Below are 18,974 nucleotides of genomic sequence, written 5' to 3'. Positions count from 1 at the left end.
GTAGCTGACACATTTATTTTATTAATTTATTATTATTTTGTTGAGCTAGAAAAAAATTGGGATATGGTTTTAGCGAAGTCAGCTTTCTTTGATTCCCGTTTTAGAAATGTATTACTAATTCCAACACCAGATTCATTTAACATTGTATTATAGTGAATTTTATCGTTTACTGTGACACATTCATGTTTCTTGTCAGCATTCTTTAATCTTTACTAAGCTTTTTTTTTTTACTCGGCCAACGTCTATCGATATTCCGTCGGATTCTGCTGCATCTCGAGTCCAGTTGGTTGATTCTCATCTTTCTTGGATCCCATGAACTGTTGGCCAAACCCCACTTCGGATTCACCATTTCGTGTGTAATTTCATCTGTTTTTGTTATGTTTAACTTTGTTTTTTTTTGTTTCCTTCCATTTATTGAATTGGGTTGTCAGTTGTTTCCAAAAAGATTGCCTTTTGTCCGTTTCTGAGCCGTGTTTTGATGTGCCCACTGCCCACATCGAGTTTTTTTTATTATCGTGTAGTCATTTGTATGCGTTTGGGTTGCTCAGGGGTGGTGGTGTGGAAACGGGCGGCTGTATCCGAGTTTTTGGAACTTGGAAAATGATTTTGTTTGTGATTCTCGCTTTGTTTTTCAAGTTTCGCGTTCAAGTTTCTAATTCTTGATTCACAGATAGATGGATAAGATACATTAACCGATTAGGGGTATCTGACTTTTGGCTCTTTATGGGGTATCAGATGAATGGAAGCCTTAATTCCTGAATCGTGTCAGCAAATTCTTGTTTCCTTCATAATTTATGTATTTGATTATGAATTTTAGTTTGTGGTTGGATAGCTCTACGGGAGTTGAACTTAGTTTTTCGTTAGATTTTGCCTTTCTCTAAGAGAAGCACAGAATATTTTAATGAATTTTGATAGTAATTGAATCAGCCTACTTCCTATCAGATAAGTGTGTGGAATGTCAAATAGTATCCCGTACGTTTAGTCCAGCTAAATATTATGAGCTGATTTCACATCAATTAGGCATACGTATTAAAGGAAGATAGTATTATTTTAGTCCGATTTCTGAGTCGCTTCTCACTTTTTCGTTTGACATATTCTTTCAGATGCTTAAAGTTAAAGGTTTGAGAGGTGTGGTTCTTTGAGGGCACCGGAGAACTCTGATAGGATCTGGTTCTTTCCTGTTTATGGAAAGAATAGAATATCCCCCCTATATTGTGTAAGATAAAATCCAGTGAAGCACATCTGAATGAAATAAAAGTGTCTGGACCTATGTCCACATCTTTTGGGGTCTTGTCTTCTCCATTCGAAGAAAAGTTTCCGAAGCTGCCAGATTCGCCTCAGGCTACTTTAGGTCGAGAACTGACTACTAATTTAACGTCCTTATGTCCTATGACACCCTCCTGTAGTGACAAAACTGTTTACTCGCCTAATTCTTGTCAATTGGCTAAGTCATCAATGATTTCTGAATCACTGAAAGATGGGGATTCTTTTGTATCATACCAACATTCCTTCCTGCAAGCTAGCGAATCAAGTGGCTATTCTATGGATACCGAAGAAGTTTCTTGGGATAATGATGCGACCCAAAATTTTCTGGACATTCCCTTGAATATTCATGTTCAGAATGAATTGGTGGAATGTAGAGGTGTATTGGCATCAGATGGACATGGTAGGAATACAGATTGGCACGAATGGGCGGATCAATTGATCAAAGTCGATGATACACTGGACACGAATTGGAGTGATCTTCTTGTTGATGTCAATGTTCCAGACCTCAATGCCGAGGTTTGATTCTCAAATGTCACACCATATGAAATTTGAATTGTATTAGTATTACATCATTTCAAATACACATTGTTAAATTTCATTCTCATGGAAAACTAGATTTTGAGCGGGTTCAATTGTTTAATATCTCATGTATCTCTTCTGCTCTGAACTGTCAATGACTTACCAGTTACTGGAATTGCCACCTGATGTATGCCATCGGCAAATTCATCAGCATCAGAATTCTCCCACCTCAGGAGGACAATGCTGTTCTGTACTTAGCTCTCCTCGTGCTGCACCTTTAACCAAAGCTCGAATGCGATGGACACCGGAACTTCATGAAGTTTTCGTGGATGCTGTGTCTAAGCTTGGTGGTAATGAACGTGAGTACCCGGTTCATTTATACTTGATTTCTTGATCTCATTAACAACTTAATATTTGAAAACTTGGGTGATATTTGGATTCATTTTCTTCCTCTCCTTCTCCATTCTTGAAAATAAAATTAATTACGACCCTTGTTTTCCTTTCTTCTCCCAAAAATTATTTTCACGCTGCAAGCATAATCATTACTTTAGTTTTTATTTTTTTTACTATTTTCTATAAATGCTCTATTACTATATTTTATTCTAATTTTCTAAGCTACATTTTGAGATTTTAAAATATTCTACATATTAATAAAATTTATATATTCATAAAGTGATGTCACTAACTGGACAGACAATTCATTAAAAAAAATTTGTCCAAAATATTTTCTGAAGCATTTTTCTTGAGCTCCTTCTCTGTTAGCAATCAATGTTGACCTCAGATAGAAGAATTAGTGATTGCCTATAAAGTAATTTACAAGAGAGTTATATGGTCAATCAATTAGCGGGTTTGAGTTACACCTGATGGTTGAGTGGGAAAACTAAAAACAGAAGTAAAAAGAAGCGTAACAGAGAATTACAAGAGTTTGTGGCCCTGGGGAATTTTGTCAATGTATGCAAGCTGTTTGAGCATGCTACAGTACATGTTGCAATCTTCAACTGTATCCGTTTTATCTCTGGTATTAATTAAAACTCAACACACATGTCTTAACATTGTGGTGTGTGCTTCATAGGAGCTACACCAAAAGCTGTCTTGAAACTCATGAATGTTGAAGGCCTGACCATTTATCATGTGAAAAGCCACTTGCAGGTATTTTGAGTCTTTGAACTTCTATTTTTGTACTCTCTTGGTTTGTATGTTACACCATTTCTCAACGTACTATTTCTGTAATTCCAGAAATATAGAACTGCAAGATACAAGCCAGAGTCATCAGAAGGTAACCATTGCCTCGGTTGTAATTTTTGTTATGAATGTAATGGTTGAGGGCTAATCTGAACAAGTCAACATGTCTGCCATTTATTTCGTATTTGGTAGAAACTTTTTTTCCCAAAAACTCGGGCTCATGGGAGTGGTTCTATAATAATTTTATGCTGTAACACGTCTCATCGCATGCAACCGGTAGACAGGATGTCTGACATTAATATTTGAGCTACATATGTGTACTTGTTGTGATATTGGCCAGCAAAGCCCCGAAAATAACCGACCAAGTCGACTCAATTAAAATAAAAAGGGGATGATGGAGTAACTAGAGCCTTGAATATGTGACAATCTGTTTCCAATACTGTTAGAAACCACTTTTTTCAAAGTTGGAATTCATTGGATGTGACCCAATAAAGAATTTTATATTTTAATTAATTTATTTTTGTCAGGATATTTTAACAATATCTGTATACAGCAAGACATTATTTAACTATTTGGATGCGGTTATTCGACAATTACCCTTAAATCATGAAAAAACTATGTATCCTTCAGTGTTACCCTGCTGGACGCTGGTGTAGTTGACATAGTGCTATCTTCGTAATATTTCGATGATAAATAATGACTTTCTGAATCTGATCTTGCTCTTCCATTAATAGATTCCTATTTTTTCTTTAGATTTTATAAAAAATGATCCTTTATGATGTCAGGAGCGTCGGAGAAGAAGTCAAAAAATGTGGCAGAGATGATGTCCCTGGACTTGAAGACGTAAGTCTCTCTCTCTCCCTTTCATTCACATGGCATATTTCTCACATTTGACCTTTTCTTTGTTATGTTCGGTTGGGATTCGAAACAATGTTGTTCTAAATATTAATATCGATTATTTTTGTGGCAGGACCATGGGAATAACTGAAGCGCTTAGACTGCAGATGGAAGTGCAGAAGCAACTCCATGAACAACTTGAGGTATGCAAATGATGCTCGTGTTGCCAACTAAGTTGAATGTTAGTTTCTTGCCTCCTGAGAAGAGACTGTCTTTCTTTGTGGAGGATTGGATGTGCGATTTTGTAGTTCAGAGTTTTTACTTTCATCAACACACACACACTATATATACATATAAGGTCTTTTGTTTTACTCGAAGTATTAATTTAATAGGAGTTCATCTATATTAGCTCTCCTGCATTTTTGTTTCCCAAGGTTATAAAAATTCATTGTTGTTTATGGATTATATCTCGTAAACACGAGCATTTTTATGTACGCTAATAAGCAACAGTCTTGAAAATGTATGGAGTCACCTTTCCTCTGCAGATTCAAAGAAATCTTCAATTGCGAATTGAAGAACAAGGGAAACATCTTCAAAAGATCTTTGAGCAGCAGAGAAAGATGGAAGAAAACAAGTCTAAAGCATCATTACAAAACTCAAACGAGCTTTCGCAGTGTCAAATGGTTGAGAATCCACCTTCCTCTGGTAACGACAAGCCAGGGCCCTCCATCAATGACCGTTCCAACATAAAAGAAGTTACATCAGATCCATGCCTTCCCACAGATCAAGAATATTCATGTAAGAACTCATTGTCACCCAAAAGGGAATCCTTCGAGGATCATGAACTTGATTCTAGTGGATTTGATCGTCCATTGATAAAGCAACGAGCTAAGTTCAACGGAAAAGAACCAGTTGAGTGATTCTTGATGGGGAAATCTTTGTAGTTATAGAGTAATTTGTTTAGCATGGATACATTTGTTGTCAAATTTCAAAACCAATTTGAATAGTTTATTGTGACATTATTTTAAGTTGATATGAGATGCTGAATTTGTAATGTAATATGATATAAACATATATATTTTCTCATTCATATAGTACTCAAATCTTTTCAGGGTGCTGTGTGAATGACTGATTAGAACTATTGTAAAGGGAAGTGTTTTCTGCAAATTGTATGATGAGTATCTTCACCAGCACTAGTTTGTTGAACGTTACACTGTATAAATACTAACCAGATTTTTAAAAACAAAAAAATTACTGAAGTTCATATTCAGGGTACGTTCGGATATTAGCTCAATATTTGATCTATTGGATTGATAATTTTTATGTTACATGGATATGGGTATCACATCGAATATGATACGAATATGACGATACGATAAATTTTGAAAATATAAAACACGATAATGTTAAGGTACGACATTGTTAAAAATATATAAATATTTATACAAATATATTGTAGAAATATATATATACATATTGAGTGGGTCTCATGTGAGAATGTCTCACGGATATTCACAATAAAAAATAATACTCTTAACATAAAAAGTAATATTTTTTCATGGATGACCTAAATAAGATATAGGTCTTACAAATATGACCCGTGAGACCGTCTCAACTCTCACACAAGTTTTTGTCATACATATTTATGTAAATATATACAATGTAAATTTCAGAGCAGTGATTTAAAAAAGAAAAGCCAAAACTTTTTTTTGTCGAAACTTGTTTTCGATGTGTCCGACTGATCAACCTAAAAAAGTCAATAGCACGGATTTTGTCATATCCACGTGTACTTCAAAAAAAAAAAAATTAAAGTCCCCCGTATTACATAGGATATTTTGGTAATATACTAAAGATATGGTCGAATAAATCCATGTGACGTTTATATAAAATAATATTTATGTCTATCTAAAATTTATTTATCACAAGGGTGTCTTTTTATTGATCTTAAAATACATAAATTTTTGTATGAAAAAAAATACATAAAATTTGTGTTTAAATAATTATTTATTTTAATATTTATTGGAGTTGATTCCGAGACATAAACTTCAGTATTCGATGTGAATTAAAGTTCGTTATCTGCACTGTGATTTCCTGAAATGAGGTCAGATTTAAAATCGAAAACGCAAATTTACAAAAATCCCTTATCAAGATCTCATTATATTAGCTTAAAAAATTTCCTTTCCATGTAAATGTTAATCTCTCTGGTGACTCAGAAATTCATCCCATTATCCAAGTTTATCTTTACTTCTACTCAAATGTATATATATATAATATATGTATACATGTGCCAACAACAAAAGCATCTGGATGCTTAAATTTCGGAAAAACCCATCCACAAAAATTTACATGTATGTAAATGCAATATAGAACACACAGCACAAGAAGAACTGACAAACGGACATCCAGAGTTGACTATACGTCGCAGATTTCATCAGATTATTCGAATAAGCTCGTTGAATTGAAAAGGTGTTGTTTCCTTGATGGGTTTCGGTTTATTTGGATTTTGTTGATATTTTTTCATCGGTTGGATTGTGGGATTTCTTTTATGTGTTCGTGAGCTAGGGTTTTAGTGATGGTTGTGACAGGGAATGACCCGCTGGAGTCATTTTTTAATTCAATTCAGGTTTTTAAGAGTGCTTTTTTGCCCATTGAATCCAATTTTCGTAAGGTTGTGAGTTGCTTTCATGAGGTTTCAGAAAATGGAAATCTGAATAATAGTAATAATAACAATGATGTAGAGCTAGTGGTAGCTCCGTTAAATGTGAAAAGAAAGAGTAGTGCGAGTGTTGATCAACATATGGTGGTTAAAGTTGATGAGAGGAAAGGGATTTTTACGGAAAATTGCGCCAATGGTGTGTGTAATAATGATAGAGTTGGGGTTGAGGATATGAATGTCCATTCGTCGAAGAAAGGGGTGAAGCAGAGATTTGGAAGTGATGATCGTGAGAAAGAAAATTGGAAATGCTTTCACATCGAGGTGGCATGGGCGTTTTTGATTAATGGATTTGTTCAGGGAATCCCAACCCCATTCAAATCTGGGAAAACATGGACACAGAAGAGTCGCAGGGATAGTTCTTGTTGTGATGAGTCAGGAGCGCAAGTGGAAGCAAAACCAAGAGTTGCTAGTGAAATCAAGCAGCAGGAGTCAAAGGTTAAAGAAGGAAAAGATTTGTCTTTTGACTATTTTATAGGGATAATGTTTGATCAGTTGAGTCATTTGCCGAAGTTTGATGGGGGTTTTCCAGAACATGAGTGTGCGAATGCTGATCACGAAACTTCGATCCCTCTCATTAACCAGTTTGACCACTTTAAAGCACTTGCCAGTATTTTAGAAGGTAAAACGGCAGATGTGAATGGATTTTTGGGAAACTTGAAGTTTGCACGAGTTGGAGGTGTGCCATCTGGTATTGTTGAAGTGCCTTCTGTAAAGGATGTGGGGGATGATGGAGTTTGTAATGATGCTAATCAGCTAGATAATAATAATGGAGGTACTTCTCTACAAAAGGTGTCAACTGGGTTGCTAAGTATTCCACTATCCAATGTTGAGCGATTGAGATCCACTCTATCTACTGTCTCGTTTACAGAATTAATTGAGCTTCTACCTCAGATAGGTAGGTCTTCAAAAGAAGACCACCCTGACAAAAAGAAACTTTTCTCAGTCCAGGATTTCTTCAGGTATACAGAAGCTGAAGGTATGCATTACTATTTTGTTCAAGTCACCTTTCACTAACATTAAGAATGTGCTGTGTTGTGAAGTGTAGTGTTTTTAATTTTTAATTCTTTCGTATCACATACTCACATTCAGTAACTGACCGAAGTTCACCTATTCTATGTCCCTGTAAAATAGATGTGTTTTGGTTGTACCCCGTATAATGCTATTCAAAAGTATTTTTAGTTTTTACCATTCACCCTTAAATTCAAAAAATTTTGTCATCAGATAATCAGTCTCACATTGAATCTCAATCTACATCACTCTCTCTCTTTTTAAATTTTTTTCAGGAAGGAGGTTTTTCCAGGAGTTGGATCGAGATGGAGATGGACAAGTTACAATGGAAGATCTTGAAGTTGCTATGAGAAAAAGGAAACTGCCAAAGAGATATGCTCACGAATTTATGCGCCGTGCTAGAAGTCAGTTGTTCTCGAAATCTTTTGGTTGGAAACAATTTTTATCCTTGGTGGAACAGAAAGAACCAACAATACTTCGTGCTTACACCAGTCTCTGTTTGAGCAAGTCCGGGACTTTACAGAAAAGTGAGATCTTGGCATCACTGAAGAATGCAGGACTCCCAGCGAATGAAGATAATGCTGTTGCCATGATGCGTTTCCTGAATGCCGATGCTGAGGAATCGATATCTTATGGGCATTTCAGGAATTTTATGCTATTGCTCCCATCAGACCGACTTCAAGAAGACCCACGGTAATTCAAAGTTACTATATCCTTTTGTGCAGCCTTTGTCGAAATGTTTTCAGAGTATTGATACCATATTGAATTTCTTGTTTACTTTGCATATTTGATAATTCATTTGCGTAAACTTGGAGCAGGTGGGATGAATGAGATTCAAAGAAGGCATTTTAGATGCTGAAATTGTCAAAAGTTTTAGGGTTGGTTCACTAGTCGTATTTGTACTACCGTACTAGTTATTATTAGATGGATTATCGTAAAACATCGAGTTTATGTGAACTTCTGTCCATGAAATCTCCGAGAGTTGCTCTTGTTTTCACATTTCTTCTTCTTTCAGGCATGAAACAAAATGGGATTCAAATCGCCAAACCTGAAACTACTTAAATGTTTATGTTGTTGAATCTGGTATCTAAAATTATTTAAGAAATTTCCTAGGAGAATTTAGGTGTGAGCATTGAGACTTACATGGCATGGTATAATCAACTCGTTGATAGCAACTTACTGCGACTCATCAATTATGTGCAGAAGTATCTGGTTTGAAGCTGCGACGGTGGTGGCTGTTCCTCCGCCAGTAGAATTACCTGCCGGAAGTGTTTTAAAATCAGCATTGGCTGGAGGGCTTTCTTCTGCATTGTCTACATCTTTCCTGTATCCAGTTGACACAATTAAGGTACAGTCTCGAGAAACAACTTAATCGTGCAATTTTTTTTATTATATTGATATCTTCGGGGTATTTTCAGATATTGTACTGAAAACATCTGATTTCTCCGCCTGAATTAAATTTCTTAAATGCATTTGCACACTTAAAACTGTGTTCTTGTATTTGGTAAAAATGTGCGTTATTGTCTTTATATATATATATATATATATATATGATTCTCCTCCTATATTATTCTATTTTATGAAATTTTGGCATATCATTTGATGATAATGTGCGTTCGTGTGTTGATTAGTTATAATTCATGATTATCTGGAACATGTCCCACGAGTAAAAGCATGCAATAAAACTAATGAATGAGCTTAATAGATATGTGAATATTTGATATGTGTTTTGCTTCTCTCATAATTTCATAATTCGGAGAGGCGATCTGATTGTTTTCAATGGTTGTTAGACACGGGTGCAAGCTTCAACCCTTACCTTCTCAGAAGTTATATCAAATCTTCCTCAACTTGGAGTCCGAGGATTTTATAGAGGGTCCATTCCAGCTATATTAGGTCAATTTTCAAGGTACATCTGAACATCTTATTTTCTCTTTTTCGTTGAAACGATTTTACTCTATTTTTCTGAGATTTGATGTAATGAACACCACAGCCATGGTTTGCGAACGGGAATTTTCGAAGCAAGCAAGCTTGTTTTAATAAACGTTGCACCTACACTTCCAGAATTACAGGTACAGGTCATGAATGTGCATTGTAAAGCGTACCACTTTCCTATTATATGTTTAGTAATTTTTCAATCATTTGAATTTCTTCAACTTTACCTTAAAAAAGTGCCTTTAACTGTGTTTTCCTGCCTTGGTGTTATCAAAATTAGCATTGTTAGTTTCATTCATCATGGCTGTATTTGTATGTTTTCTCGACTCTGTTTGTGTAAGGATATACTGTTAGAACGTTCCTCTTTTGTACTTGTTTAAGCTTTATTGGGTTAGGGATATGTAGTTTTAACCTGCCCTTTCAATTTTAATGGCATTATGAAATATAGAGTTTCTTATTCAGTGGATGATGTTTAGGTTCAATCTATAGCATCATTCTGCAGCACATTTTTGGGAACTGCGGTTCGGATACCTTGTGAGGTGCTGAAGCAAAGGCTGCAAGCTGGTCTATTTGAAAATGTAGGGGAAGCCATTGTCGGAACGTTGCAGCAAGATGGTCTCAAGGGGTTTTTCCGTGGTACTGGTGCAACCCTCTTCCGCGAGGTTCCATTTTATGTTGCAGGCATGGGCCTCTATGCTGAGTCAAAGAAGGTATTCCTTATTCTTGATTTGAAAACTGTTTGTCTACATACTGATGTTTGTAGCTTGCTATTTGTTCCCTTGATTTTCGGGATAACCATCATGTTAGATCGATGTGCTCATTTTGAATTTGGACTATGATACATATCTTTGATATGATTTTATTATAATTTAGCTGTGAACAAGATTTTCTCCTAGATTTGTTTTCAAGTGTTTATAACCATATAAAGAGGTGGAGGTTTTGTTATAATCTCTAAATTAGGAGAGATTACCAATGCTTTAGACTTTTGAGCATCATGTCGCAAATGTCAGATTTCATGAGCAAATCGTGCAAGTCTGTGGTGTTTTGGTATATTACATCTTATGTCTATCATGCATGATCTCTCATCGAATTTGGTCTTACATCTAACTCCTTATTTCCACTGTTTATCAATGACTCCCCGCCAGGCTGTCCAGAAGCTTTTAGAACGAGAACTTGAGCCTTGGGAAACAATCGCAGTCGGAGCTTTATCCGGAGGGCTTGCTGCTGTCGTAACAACTCCATTTGATGTTATGAAGACAAGAATGATGACTGCTCCTCCAGGGCGACCTATAACAATATCAATGGTAGCCCTCTCTATTTTACAACATGACGGGCCCCTTGGACTATTCAAAGGAGCTGTGCCTCGATTCTTTTGGATTGCTCCATTAGGCGCCATGAACTTTGCTGGTTATGAGCTCACTAGAAAAGCGATGGTCAAAAACGAGGAAGCTGGCGAACCAGTTGTGCAGAAGTAGCCAAATTCCACTTCTTACGAGCCTTTGTTTTGTAAGTTCACAGCATTTGGAAGCTGCATTGAGGAAATATTTTTTTGAGCTGTTTCCTTTTGATGTAGTAGCTTAATCACTCTTGGTTCGTCGAAAATTCAGCTTTTTGTTCGTCGCTAAGTCATTACTTTCTTCGATTTTTCAATCTCGAGCTTCAACTCGAGCCACAGATGCTTGGATAAATTTATTCTGGAAACTAGTTTTCCGAACTCGGGTTCGCCCTCGAGGGAGCACAGCGCTTTTCTGGGCTATGTTTTGAACTTGTGAAATGTAAATATTACTTTTCACTTACTTTTAGTTGAAATGAATCGACAGGACGTACAAGGGAAACTTTATCCCTATTTTCATTTTACTTTTATAGTTGAAACTCAATCCATGGAATCATCCCACAGCCTCGGAATATGATCATGATAATACGCCTATAAAAAAGGGTGAATAAATTTATTGATATTATTATATATATATATATATATATATATATACCTACCTTGTAATTTTCTGCCTAAATTTCCATAGTATGAAAATCATCAATATTTCTCTATTCGAAATCGTAAATGATTTTCTTTATATATAATTTTTTGAGTTCTTGAAATTTTAAATTATTTTATACAGATAAAACGTTTTTATTTGTCCTTTTTAATTTTGAAATAAAATATATTTTTACATTTATGTGATCTTACGCCTGATAATATTTGCATGTGTTAATTAGTTTATCCTTCTTGACCTTTACCTTGGGGAAAAACGTGACTAGAAAAGTTCACTTGACATACATGGAACATAAGAATTTGCATTTAAAAGATGGTTTGATAGATAAATTTCAATTATTATTATTATGATCGTCGTCATCTTGGGACGATTTGAAATATACAAAACACATCGCAAGAGAGAATCCAATATTTTTTTTTGAAGGACGATTTGAAATATACAAAACACATCGCAAGATTGAAAAAAAAAAGTCGTGATGTTTAATTATTGACCAAGATAAGTTCGTCTAAATTAAATTTTGATCCTCGATCTATTGAAATTAGATATTTTTTTAAAAAATGAAACTAGATATTTGATGCCGAGTATATGTCGACAATATATAATTTTTTATTTAATTTATTCCATTTTCTGGAATAAAATACTAGGCTTCAGTGGCAGAGCCACATGCATGCCCGGGTAGCCCAATATTTTTAATATATATATATATATATGTGTGTAAATTTTGGAATATTATGATATTATCTCGTATAGATCAATTTAAAATATTAAAAGATTATAGAGTTTAAAATTCTAATCCGTTTATGCCTTGAATAACTTCTGCACGTGTTTATTAATCTTCTCAACTCTTCCTTTTCTTTTGGGGAAATACATGACTAGAAAGTCATTGAGATTCGATCATGAATACATCACGAGAGATTAATCAAAGATTTTTTTAAAAAAGGGGGGAAAAGCCAGGAAATCATTCTGATAATTTAATTAATTAATTACCCGATCAACTCGAAATTCATTTCCAAAGGGGACGTTCTACTCAAGCAAGAAACACCGGAAGCATTCCCATCCAACACGAAAGAAGTCGTCGAATCCTCGTAAAATTCCGGCACCGGCCGGTTGTGGCAAGATTTCTTGATCGTTGTCATTATCTTTGAAAAGTAATTGGGATAAACTTGAATTTTGGGTTTGCATGTTGACACTTGCAAGTTGCAACTGTGCCTTGGCTAGCTCTATAAATCGTGCCGGTGCAGCCGTACACTGGTTCCCTTAGCCTTGCACTGGCTTCATACACCATGCTATAGCTGTTTAATTACTGCATCTGCTCTGCAATACAATCATCGGGAAGTCCGTGGAAGAATATATAATGTAATTTAATGCGAAACCGAACTCGTTGAATGTATGTGGGATCTCTCCTACTAAAACTACAAGTTTAATTTTCCATGCACGAGTGCGTAATGTGAATTCAATATGCATGAAAATGGAATAAAGGGTCTTTCTTCGTTTACTTCCATATAAAAAAAGGTGTTTCCAGCTTATATTAAAAGTTGTCGTCATTAAGTTGGGGCTGTCCTTCCTTTATCAAACAAAGACAATCAAACTTATGCAGATATGCATTTATTACATATGAAAAATAAGTTTTTTGGTCGAAACTTTAAATGAATAAGAAAAAACTTACAAACAAATAGTATATTCAAATATTTGAGAGTAATTCTATCGTTTTAAAAAATAAAAATTCAGAAAATATGACCAATTGCATTTCAAGCACGTTCGACTACAATTTTCAAGACACGAGTGTTTTTTAGCTTATTTTTGAAAGATGGACATTAATAGCTAATTAAATTTTTATAAGAGGTTTTGTGCTATATATGAAATTCAGAAGTGGGTTGAATGCTATTAGCTCATTAGTCCTAATAATTTATTTCATATGATTTTTTGTTATTTTTTTTTTTTATCAATATCATTAGGATTTTTGTTTAAATCATATAAAAAAATTATAATTATCAAAAATTAAAATCATAGCTAAACCAAGGGGACGGGGTTTCAAACAATGAGATGTTATGTGGGATATATTCTTAACTTCAAATAAAGTTTTTACTGCATGCAATCATGATAAATTTCTAACGAGAAAGTAACTCATCAAAATGGCAAAAACTTATGTGAAATGTATCTTTTATTTGGATCATCCATAAAAAAATATTACTTTTTATTGTGAATATCAGTAAAATCGACTCATCTCACAGATAAAGATTCGTAATAACATCTTACAAGAGACATTATCCATCAAAATAAGTTGAACTATATCATTTGAAAAACAATAATAAATTAAAGCGTAATTCATAGATAATATGTATGTATTGTAACCATGAAATTATTATCATTAACAACAATAGTAATTCTGCAATCCAGCCGGAAATTAGAAAACCGACCTATAAAGGCAGCCAGAAAATGAAACACGGTTAAACTTGAACCGAGCGATAAGAATAAAGAGTCTTCACATCAAAACAGGGTGAGTTTCTCGACACAGAAATGCAAATTCGGCAAGCAATCTTTACCATACAACAAAGAAAAAGATAAATTCCAAGTACATCGAATCGAAAAACATCCGCTTGTTGAAGAACTACTTATTATGTTCACAGGATGGGAGATGTTAAGTCCATCACAAGGGGCAGGCTTTCTCAAACTCAGCTTGCTCTTTGCGACAAAGTTCGAATTCATTCGTGTGGTAATACATGCACCCAGCATATGAATCTAATTCTTTGTTGCAACTCTGGTGAAGATCTCTAAGCCTGCAGAGATAAAAACTCGGTGAATCCATAAATGCGCATGCAAAAGTTTCGAAATTTATGAGATTTATTAGCAAGAGAACGTAGGGGTCAGAAAAGTTGAGTTTCAAGTAACATTTTCCATTTTTTTATTCCTACTTCAGTCTCAACTTCATCATAAGCATTTCGGCCACATGTTGCGAATCTGCTAGAGTTTGAAAGAGAGAGTAGATTATTCTCATAGATTTCCTTACGGATGCAAGCGGAAAAAAATCCCCAAATTCTCTATGAGGTTTGAAGGTTTCATCGACATATAGAAGAGGAAGGCCTTTTTTTTTTATCTCATCCATGTTATCCAGAAACTGTCATATACGTTAAACATGGGTCACTCTCTGACAAACCAGTATCAGACAAGAAAAATACACATACCGAGGCGAAAAAACATATCTGCAAATGATCAGTGCAAACTCAAAGAACTAGCAAGATGTATGATTTCACGTACAAAACTGGGGTGATGAAGCTTTAATACGTACGAAATGAACACTATATCTAACCAATTATAAAAGAAAAAGGGAAAAATTCCAAAAAAGAGTTGTGAAAGATAGTGACTCACTGACTCTAGCATTTACCAAAGAATTGTGGAAAGAAATAAACAAATGGTTTTAAAAGGAATACAGAACGAGATATCTCAATTATGAGAAGGCATACAAAATCGGGTTGCATTTTGGGTGCACAACCATTCAAAGATTTCAATGCATCCAGTTCTCCAATAACAACTTATATACATCCAGTTTAGATCTTTACTAGTCAAACAGCAACCAATATTAGCTTAAATCAATGACTGTGTAATCTATTCATCTTGATGTTAGGCATTCAATTGGGTGTTAATTTGTGTTTTCCTTGACACGGGTAAGAAAAATGCCTTATCCTTCATTTGTACAATTTAATTTTGTCAATGAATGGTGTTTCTTATCAAAAAACACACTATGTGGTGAATGACAGGTGAGTAGGGATGGAAGAATGAGAGAAAGGGCAGCAATTGGGATTTGCTATTGGAGACAACAAATTTGGCTCGACTGTGGAGTTGAGGTGATACAATAGTTACAGTATGAGGTTTGATTTCCAAACACGAGCATTCGTGATTGTCAATGTGGAAGTTCTGGTCTTGACAGAGAGAATAAAAAATCCAACAACAATACATCAGGGACTTGTATCTGTAAGTTTCTTAGCATTTCATCCAAAATATTATCAGAGTTTAGAAACAATACGTTCAGAAGGTTTGGATACCTGTAAGTAAGGACTCAAAACTCAAAAGTTGAAGGATTTAATAAAGTATATGAGCAAACACATGGGCGAATACACTGTTCGATGGATAATAACATGGACAACATTTCAAACATAAAAGCTCGGCTTCGATCCTTCCAAACTTTGAAAATTAAAACCTACTGAAAACTTGCAAAACGAATTGCAGAAAGCTTCAGGGATGAGCAGTTCGAACTGGAACATTTAAAACAAATCAACCGGGAACATTCAGCTTGAAAATACAAAGTCCAAAATGCAATGCCCAATTACATCGCTACCCCTATCACAAGCCTATCAAACACAAAACACACCACATTATCGACAATAGTATTCAGATTAAACCACAAAAACACTTAACTTTTAGCACAAAAAGACTAACCTGACAGGTCATCTTCTTACTTGATATCCCCCCCAATATTTTGAGCTAATTTAAATTAGATATTTTCAAGTCAATCAAAAAGAGTAAGTCCTGCCTAAACTAGGAGCAATCTTCTCAGAAGTAAATAAACAAAAAAAAGGAAAAATCCCTAGCGTATACTGGCATAGCCAACTCAAGGATTTCCATAAAAACAAAAGATTCTGCCGGCATCAAAAATTTATAGTAAACCAGCAACTTACAAGTGAAGAACACATTGCGTAACTTGACGTCCTTTGTCAAGGCATTTCTCAGGGTTAGGATCATCCTTCTTGCACTTCAAAAATGCTACATTCTCGCCACGGCACCTAGTTCCGATGTGTTTGGCAGCTGCCATCAACACGGAAGATGTCGGGACTGGATTTCCTGCCACATCTGAGCCGCTCGCCATCCTTAACCAGAAGTTACGAAACTATCAGCATTTACAAAAATATAACTAAAAGCCATATGCTACCAGCAACATTTGGCGTTTAAAATAATAATAACGATTCTGGGACAAAGTGTCAAATTTTATCTGATTTAACTTCACACAGATGCAAAAAATTGACAAGATATTTCCTGTAGCATCACACAAAAAATAATCCAATTTAAGAGCTTTTAATCAAAAGCATTTGTAAACAGAAGATCAATCTTAAAATTTTTAGCCCCCATATAAATTGACACACACACAACCACCTACCAACTCGTCAAATAATATCAGCGGAAGTCACTAAAATGAATCAAATACCACTTTACACGGAATTTAGGTTTAAAAAAAACATTTCCAAATTTTGATTTTCAACACGAATCGAATTCCTTAAAATAATCATTTCGTCGTCAATTCTACCGATTAACCACAAATCAATTGACATTTAACCATTATCAAACCCGAAAATCGTCTGAAAACAATTATTTTCCGAATTCTTCGGATTAAACGGGAATGGAGAATAAATAAATCGAGATAAAATATTTACCTTTTGTTGCTTCCTTCGTTCCCAGGTTCAGACTTCGGTGGTAATTTGGATGAACCGGGTTGAAATAACGCTGAGCTAGGCTGAATTGGGCTTAGCGATTGACCCAAAAGATGTTTGTTAGGCCCAAAACCAAGTGACTATTTAAAAAAATTATCGACCTTATGCACTATATTACAAAACAAGAAATTTGTAACACACAATTTTACGACGTATCCGAGTTATTAGAAAAGATGATCGATCAAAATATTCACTAGTTAGACATTCTTGGTCAAGCCAGTCTCACAATACTTGCATAATTCGGTTTTCTAAAAAATAATATTACGACGTGTTCGAGTTATTAGAGCAGATGTTAAATCAAAATATTCATTATTTAGACTTTCTTGATCAAGTCATTCTCAGAATACTTGTCTAATTCGATTTACCATAGTGTGAACTCGACCATCACTAGGTCAAAAAATTAATTGCATGGATATTAGGCATAAGATTGGTTATTATGAAACAATATATTTCAAAAACATTAAATTCATTTGAGTATTTAAATTTTTTTAATACAAATAAATGTTTAAGCTTCACTCTTTCTCAGCTTGATTATTTATTTAATTATGGCTGCTGTACTAATCATCTTCTAAACCTGTTTATCTGTGAGACGTTTTGATCTGTTTTATAATTATCAAGAAATTTATTTTTTTTTTTCATAAAAGTTATATTTTTTCACGGATTGTGTCGAATAAGACATCGCAAAACTAACTCATGAGACGATCTCACGAAATTTTTCATATATATATGAATTCGACATATCGTTTTATAATTTAGAATTTTTGATATATCTGAGATAACGTGAACTTCTTCCATTACATTCATGTTACATTTAAACTTTTTATAGCTATTAAATACACGTAAATAAATTTTATTACCCAAAAAAGAAAAAAATATTCATAATTTAAAATTTTTTCGATCTAAAAAAAAAAACAAGCCATTTCTAACATTCTATTACTTCGACAAGGAAGTATGTTCAAGCCTCAATCTGTGCGTTGTCAAATTATTTGTGGTACGGTTGTTAACGTAGTCTTACATTATCCCCTCATGCACGTGTTCACTATCTATACGAGATTGTTGATTAATTATTACACTAGCATAAGAAAAATAAGATATAGTACAATGATTAAGGTTGAGATCTTGAGATTGAGTATAGCTCTTGTAAGACGGTATCACGAATCTTTACTTGTGATACGTGTTAACTCTACCGATATTCATAATAAAAAGTAATATTTTTTCATGGATGATCAAAATAAGATATATACCTCACAAAATACGACTTGTGATAGCCCTTGAGATCTATTGGTTTTCAGGTTTAAGTCTCGCAGATTGCGGATAATTTTTCTAATTTATTTAGGTAGATTTAGTTGTTTATTTGTATTTTCTTTGCTCAAGATAAGCAGCAACTCTCGGTAAATCCTGTGAGTAATGTACTTATAAAATCAAGTCGATTTACAAGTAATCTCTAATTATAAAATTAGTAATCATCCAAATAAAATAATTCATCAGTCATATATATGTAAATAAGGGACACAACATAATTAATTATGATATTTATATTGTTTGTTACTGTTTGTGTAACAACTGCTCCTGTTAAGAGAGTCATGTTAAGCGAGAAACATGAATTACTGTATGATTTATAGAATTTAAGTTGTATCATTACCACAAATTATGATTATAATTTTTAATAAAATGTCAAACACTTGATCGTAATTTTGAAAATAAAGTCAAGTTTAAGTGTGCAATAAATGAAGTTATTAGATGGATAGTTGAAATCTAATCATGATCCATATTAGAAAAGTAATAGAAACATGACGATGATTGAGCTGCGTGTGATTTAAAATATTTCCAAAACAACAAACACATAATCATACAACTAGCACTCAAAAATTTCAGGTCATGTTTGGATTGATGGAGTTAAGATGATTGATTTTAAATGAAATGGTTTACCGCCATGATCGACAAAATTAAATAAAATTTCAAATTCATTTCATATCATGTAATTTCAAATCTAATTTTGATAGATTTCACTTAAATCAAATTTATCAATCTAAACATGAATAA

General features: G+C 34.2%; 3 protein-coding genes across 6 annotated transcripts; 2 read left to right on the top strand and 1 right to left on the bottom strand.

Moving 5' to 3' along the window:
- Window positions 1–89: 89 nt before the first annotated feature.
- LOC140804354 (protein PHR1-LIKE 1-like) lies at window positions 90–4,898 on the top strand. 4 transcript variants are annotated; one of them, XM_073160317.1, is made up of 8 exons: window positions 90–108; window positions 1,104–1,782; window positions 1,952–2,144; window positions 2,858–2,934; window positions 3,022–3,061; window positions 3,753–3,810; window positions 3,938–4,007; window positions 4,350–4,898. In XM_073160317.1, exons 2-8 carry the CDS (start codon window positions 1,270–1,272, stop codon window positions 4,722–4,724), a joined length of 1,326 nt encoding a protein of 441 aa, XP_073016418.1. In that variant the 5' UTR covers window positions 90–108; window positions 1,104–1,269; the 3' UTR covers window positions 4,725–4,898. The 4 variants fall into 4 exon arrangements, with proteins under 4 accessions (XP_073016418.1, XP_073016416.1, XP_073016415.1 ...); XM_073160315.1 differs by lacking the exon at window positions 90–108 and adding an exon at window positions 142–352; XM_073160314.1 differs by lacking the exon at window positions 90–108 and adding an exon at window positions 142–356.
- Window positions 4,899–5,864: 966 nt separating this feature from the next.
- LOC140804338 (uncharacterized) lies at window positions 5,865–11,296 on the top strand. The gene is made up of 7 exons (XM_073160292.1): window positions 5,865–7,496; window positions 7,804–8,221; window positions 8,732–8,876; window positions 9,319–9,434; window positions 9,519–9,597; window positions 9,937–10,170; window positions 10,606–11,296. Exons 1-7 carry the CDS (start codon window positions 6,377–6,379, stop codon window positions 10,933–10,935), a joined length of 2,442 nt encoding a protein of 813 aa, XP_073016393.1. The 5' UTR covers window positions 5,865–6,376; the 3' UTR covers window positions 10,936–11,296.
- A 2,602-nt stretch (window positions 11,297–13,898) lies between these two features.
- Window positions 13,899–16,986, bottom strand: LOC140805075 (NADH dehydrogenase [ubiquinone] 1 alpha subcomplex subunit 8-B-like). Its single transcript, XM_073161260.1, has 3 exons — window positions 16,875–16,986; window positions 16,125–16,313; window positions 13,899–14,228 (listed from the first exon to the last, which is right to left on the bottom strand). The coding sequence occupies exons 2-3, from the start codon at window positions 16,310–16,312 to the stop codon at window positions 14,099–14,101; spliced, it is 318 nt and encodes a 105-aa protein (XP_073017361.1). The 5' UTR covers window position 16,313; window positions 16,875–16,986; the 3' UTR covers window positions 13,899–14,098.
- Between the last annotated feature and the right edge of the window lie 1,988 nt (window positions 16,987–18,974).

This window comes from Primulina eburnea, chromosome 11 (genome assembly GCF_022965805.1).
Source record: "Primulina eburnea isolate SZY01 chromosome 11, ASM2296580v1, whole genome shotgun sequence".
NCBI lineage: Eukaryota > Viridiplantae > Streptophyta > Magnoliopsida > Lamiales > Gesneriaceae > Primulina > Primulina eburnea.
This window is presented reverse-complemented; position numbering and strand designations above follow the sequence as displayed.

Excerpts from the sequence above, each read along its gene's own strand:
- LOC140804338 (XM_073160292.1), top strand. The coding sequence starts at position 6,377 with ATGGTTGTGACAGGGAATGACCCGCTGGAGTCATTTTTTAATTCAATT. Across the intron at positions 7,497-7,803 it reads CAGGTATACAGAAGCTGAAG|GAAGGAGGTTTTTCCAGGAG; the intron begins GTATGCATTACT and ends AATTTTTTTCAG. Across the intron at positions 10,171-10,605 it reads TCTATGCTGAGTCAAAGAAG|GCTGTCCAGAAGCTTTTAGA; the intron begins GTATTCCTTATT and ends ACTCCCCGCCAG.
- LOC140804354 (XM_073160317.1), top strand. The coding sequence starts at position 1,270 with ATGTCCACATCTTTTGGGGTCTTGTCTTCTCCATTCGAAGAAAAGTTT. Across the intron at positions 2,145-2,857 it reads TAAGCTTGGTGGTAATGAAC|GAGCTACACCAAAAGCTGTC; the intron begins GTGAGTACCCGG and ends TGTGCTTCATAG. Across the intron at positions 3,062-3,752 it reads CAAGCCAGAGTCATCAGAAG|GAGCGTCGGAGAAGAAGTCA; the intron begins GTAACCATTGCC and ends TTATGATGTCAG.
- LOC140805075 (XM_073161260.1), bottom strand. The coding sequence starts at position 16,312 with ATGGCGAGCGGCTCAGATGTGGCAGGAAATCCAGTCCCGACATCTTCC. Across the intron at positions 14,229-16,124 it reads ACGCAATGTGTTCTTCACTT|GCTTAGAGATCTTCACCAGA; the intron begins GTAAGTTGCTGG and ends TTATCTCTGCAG.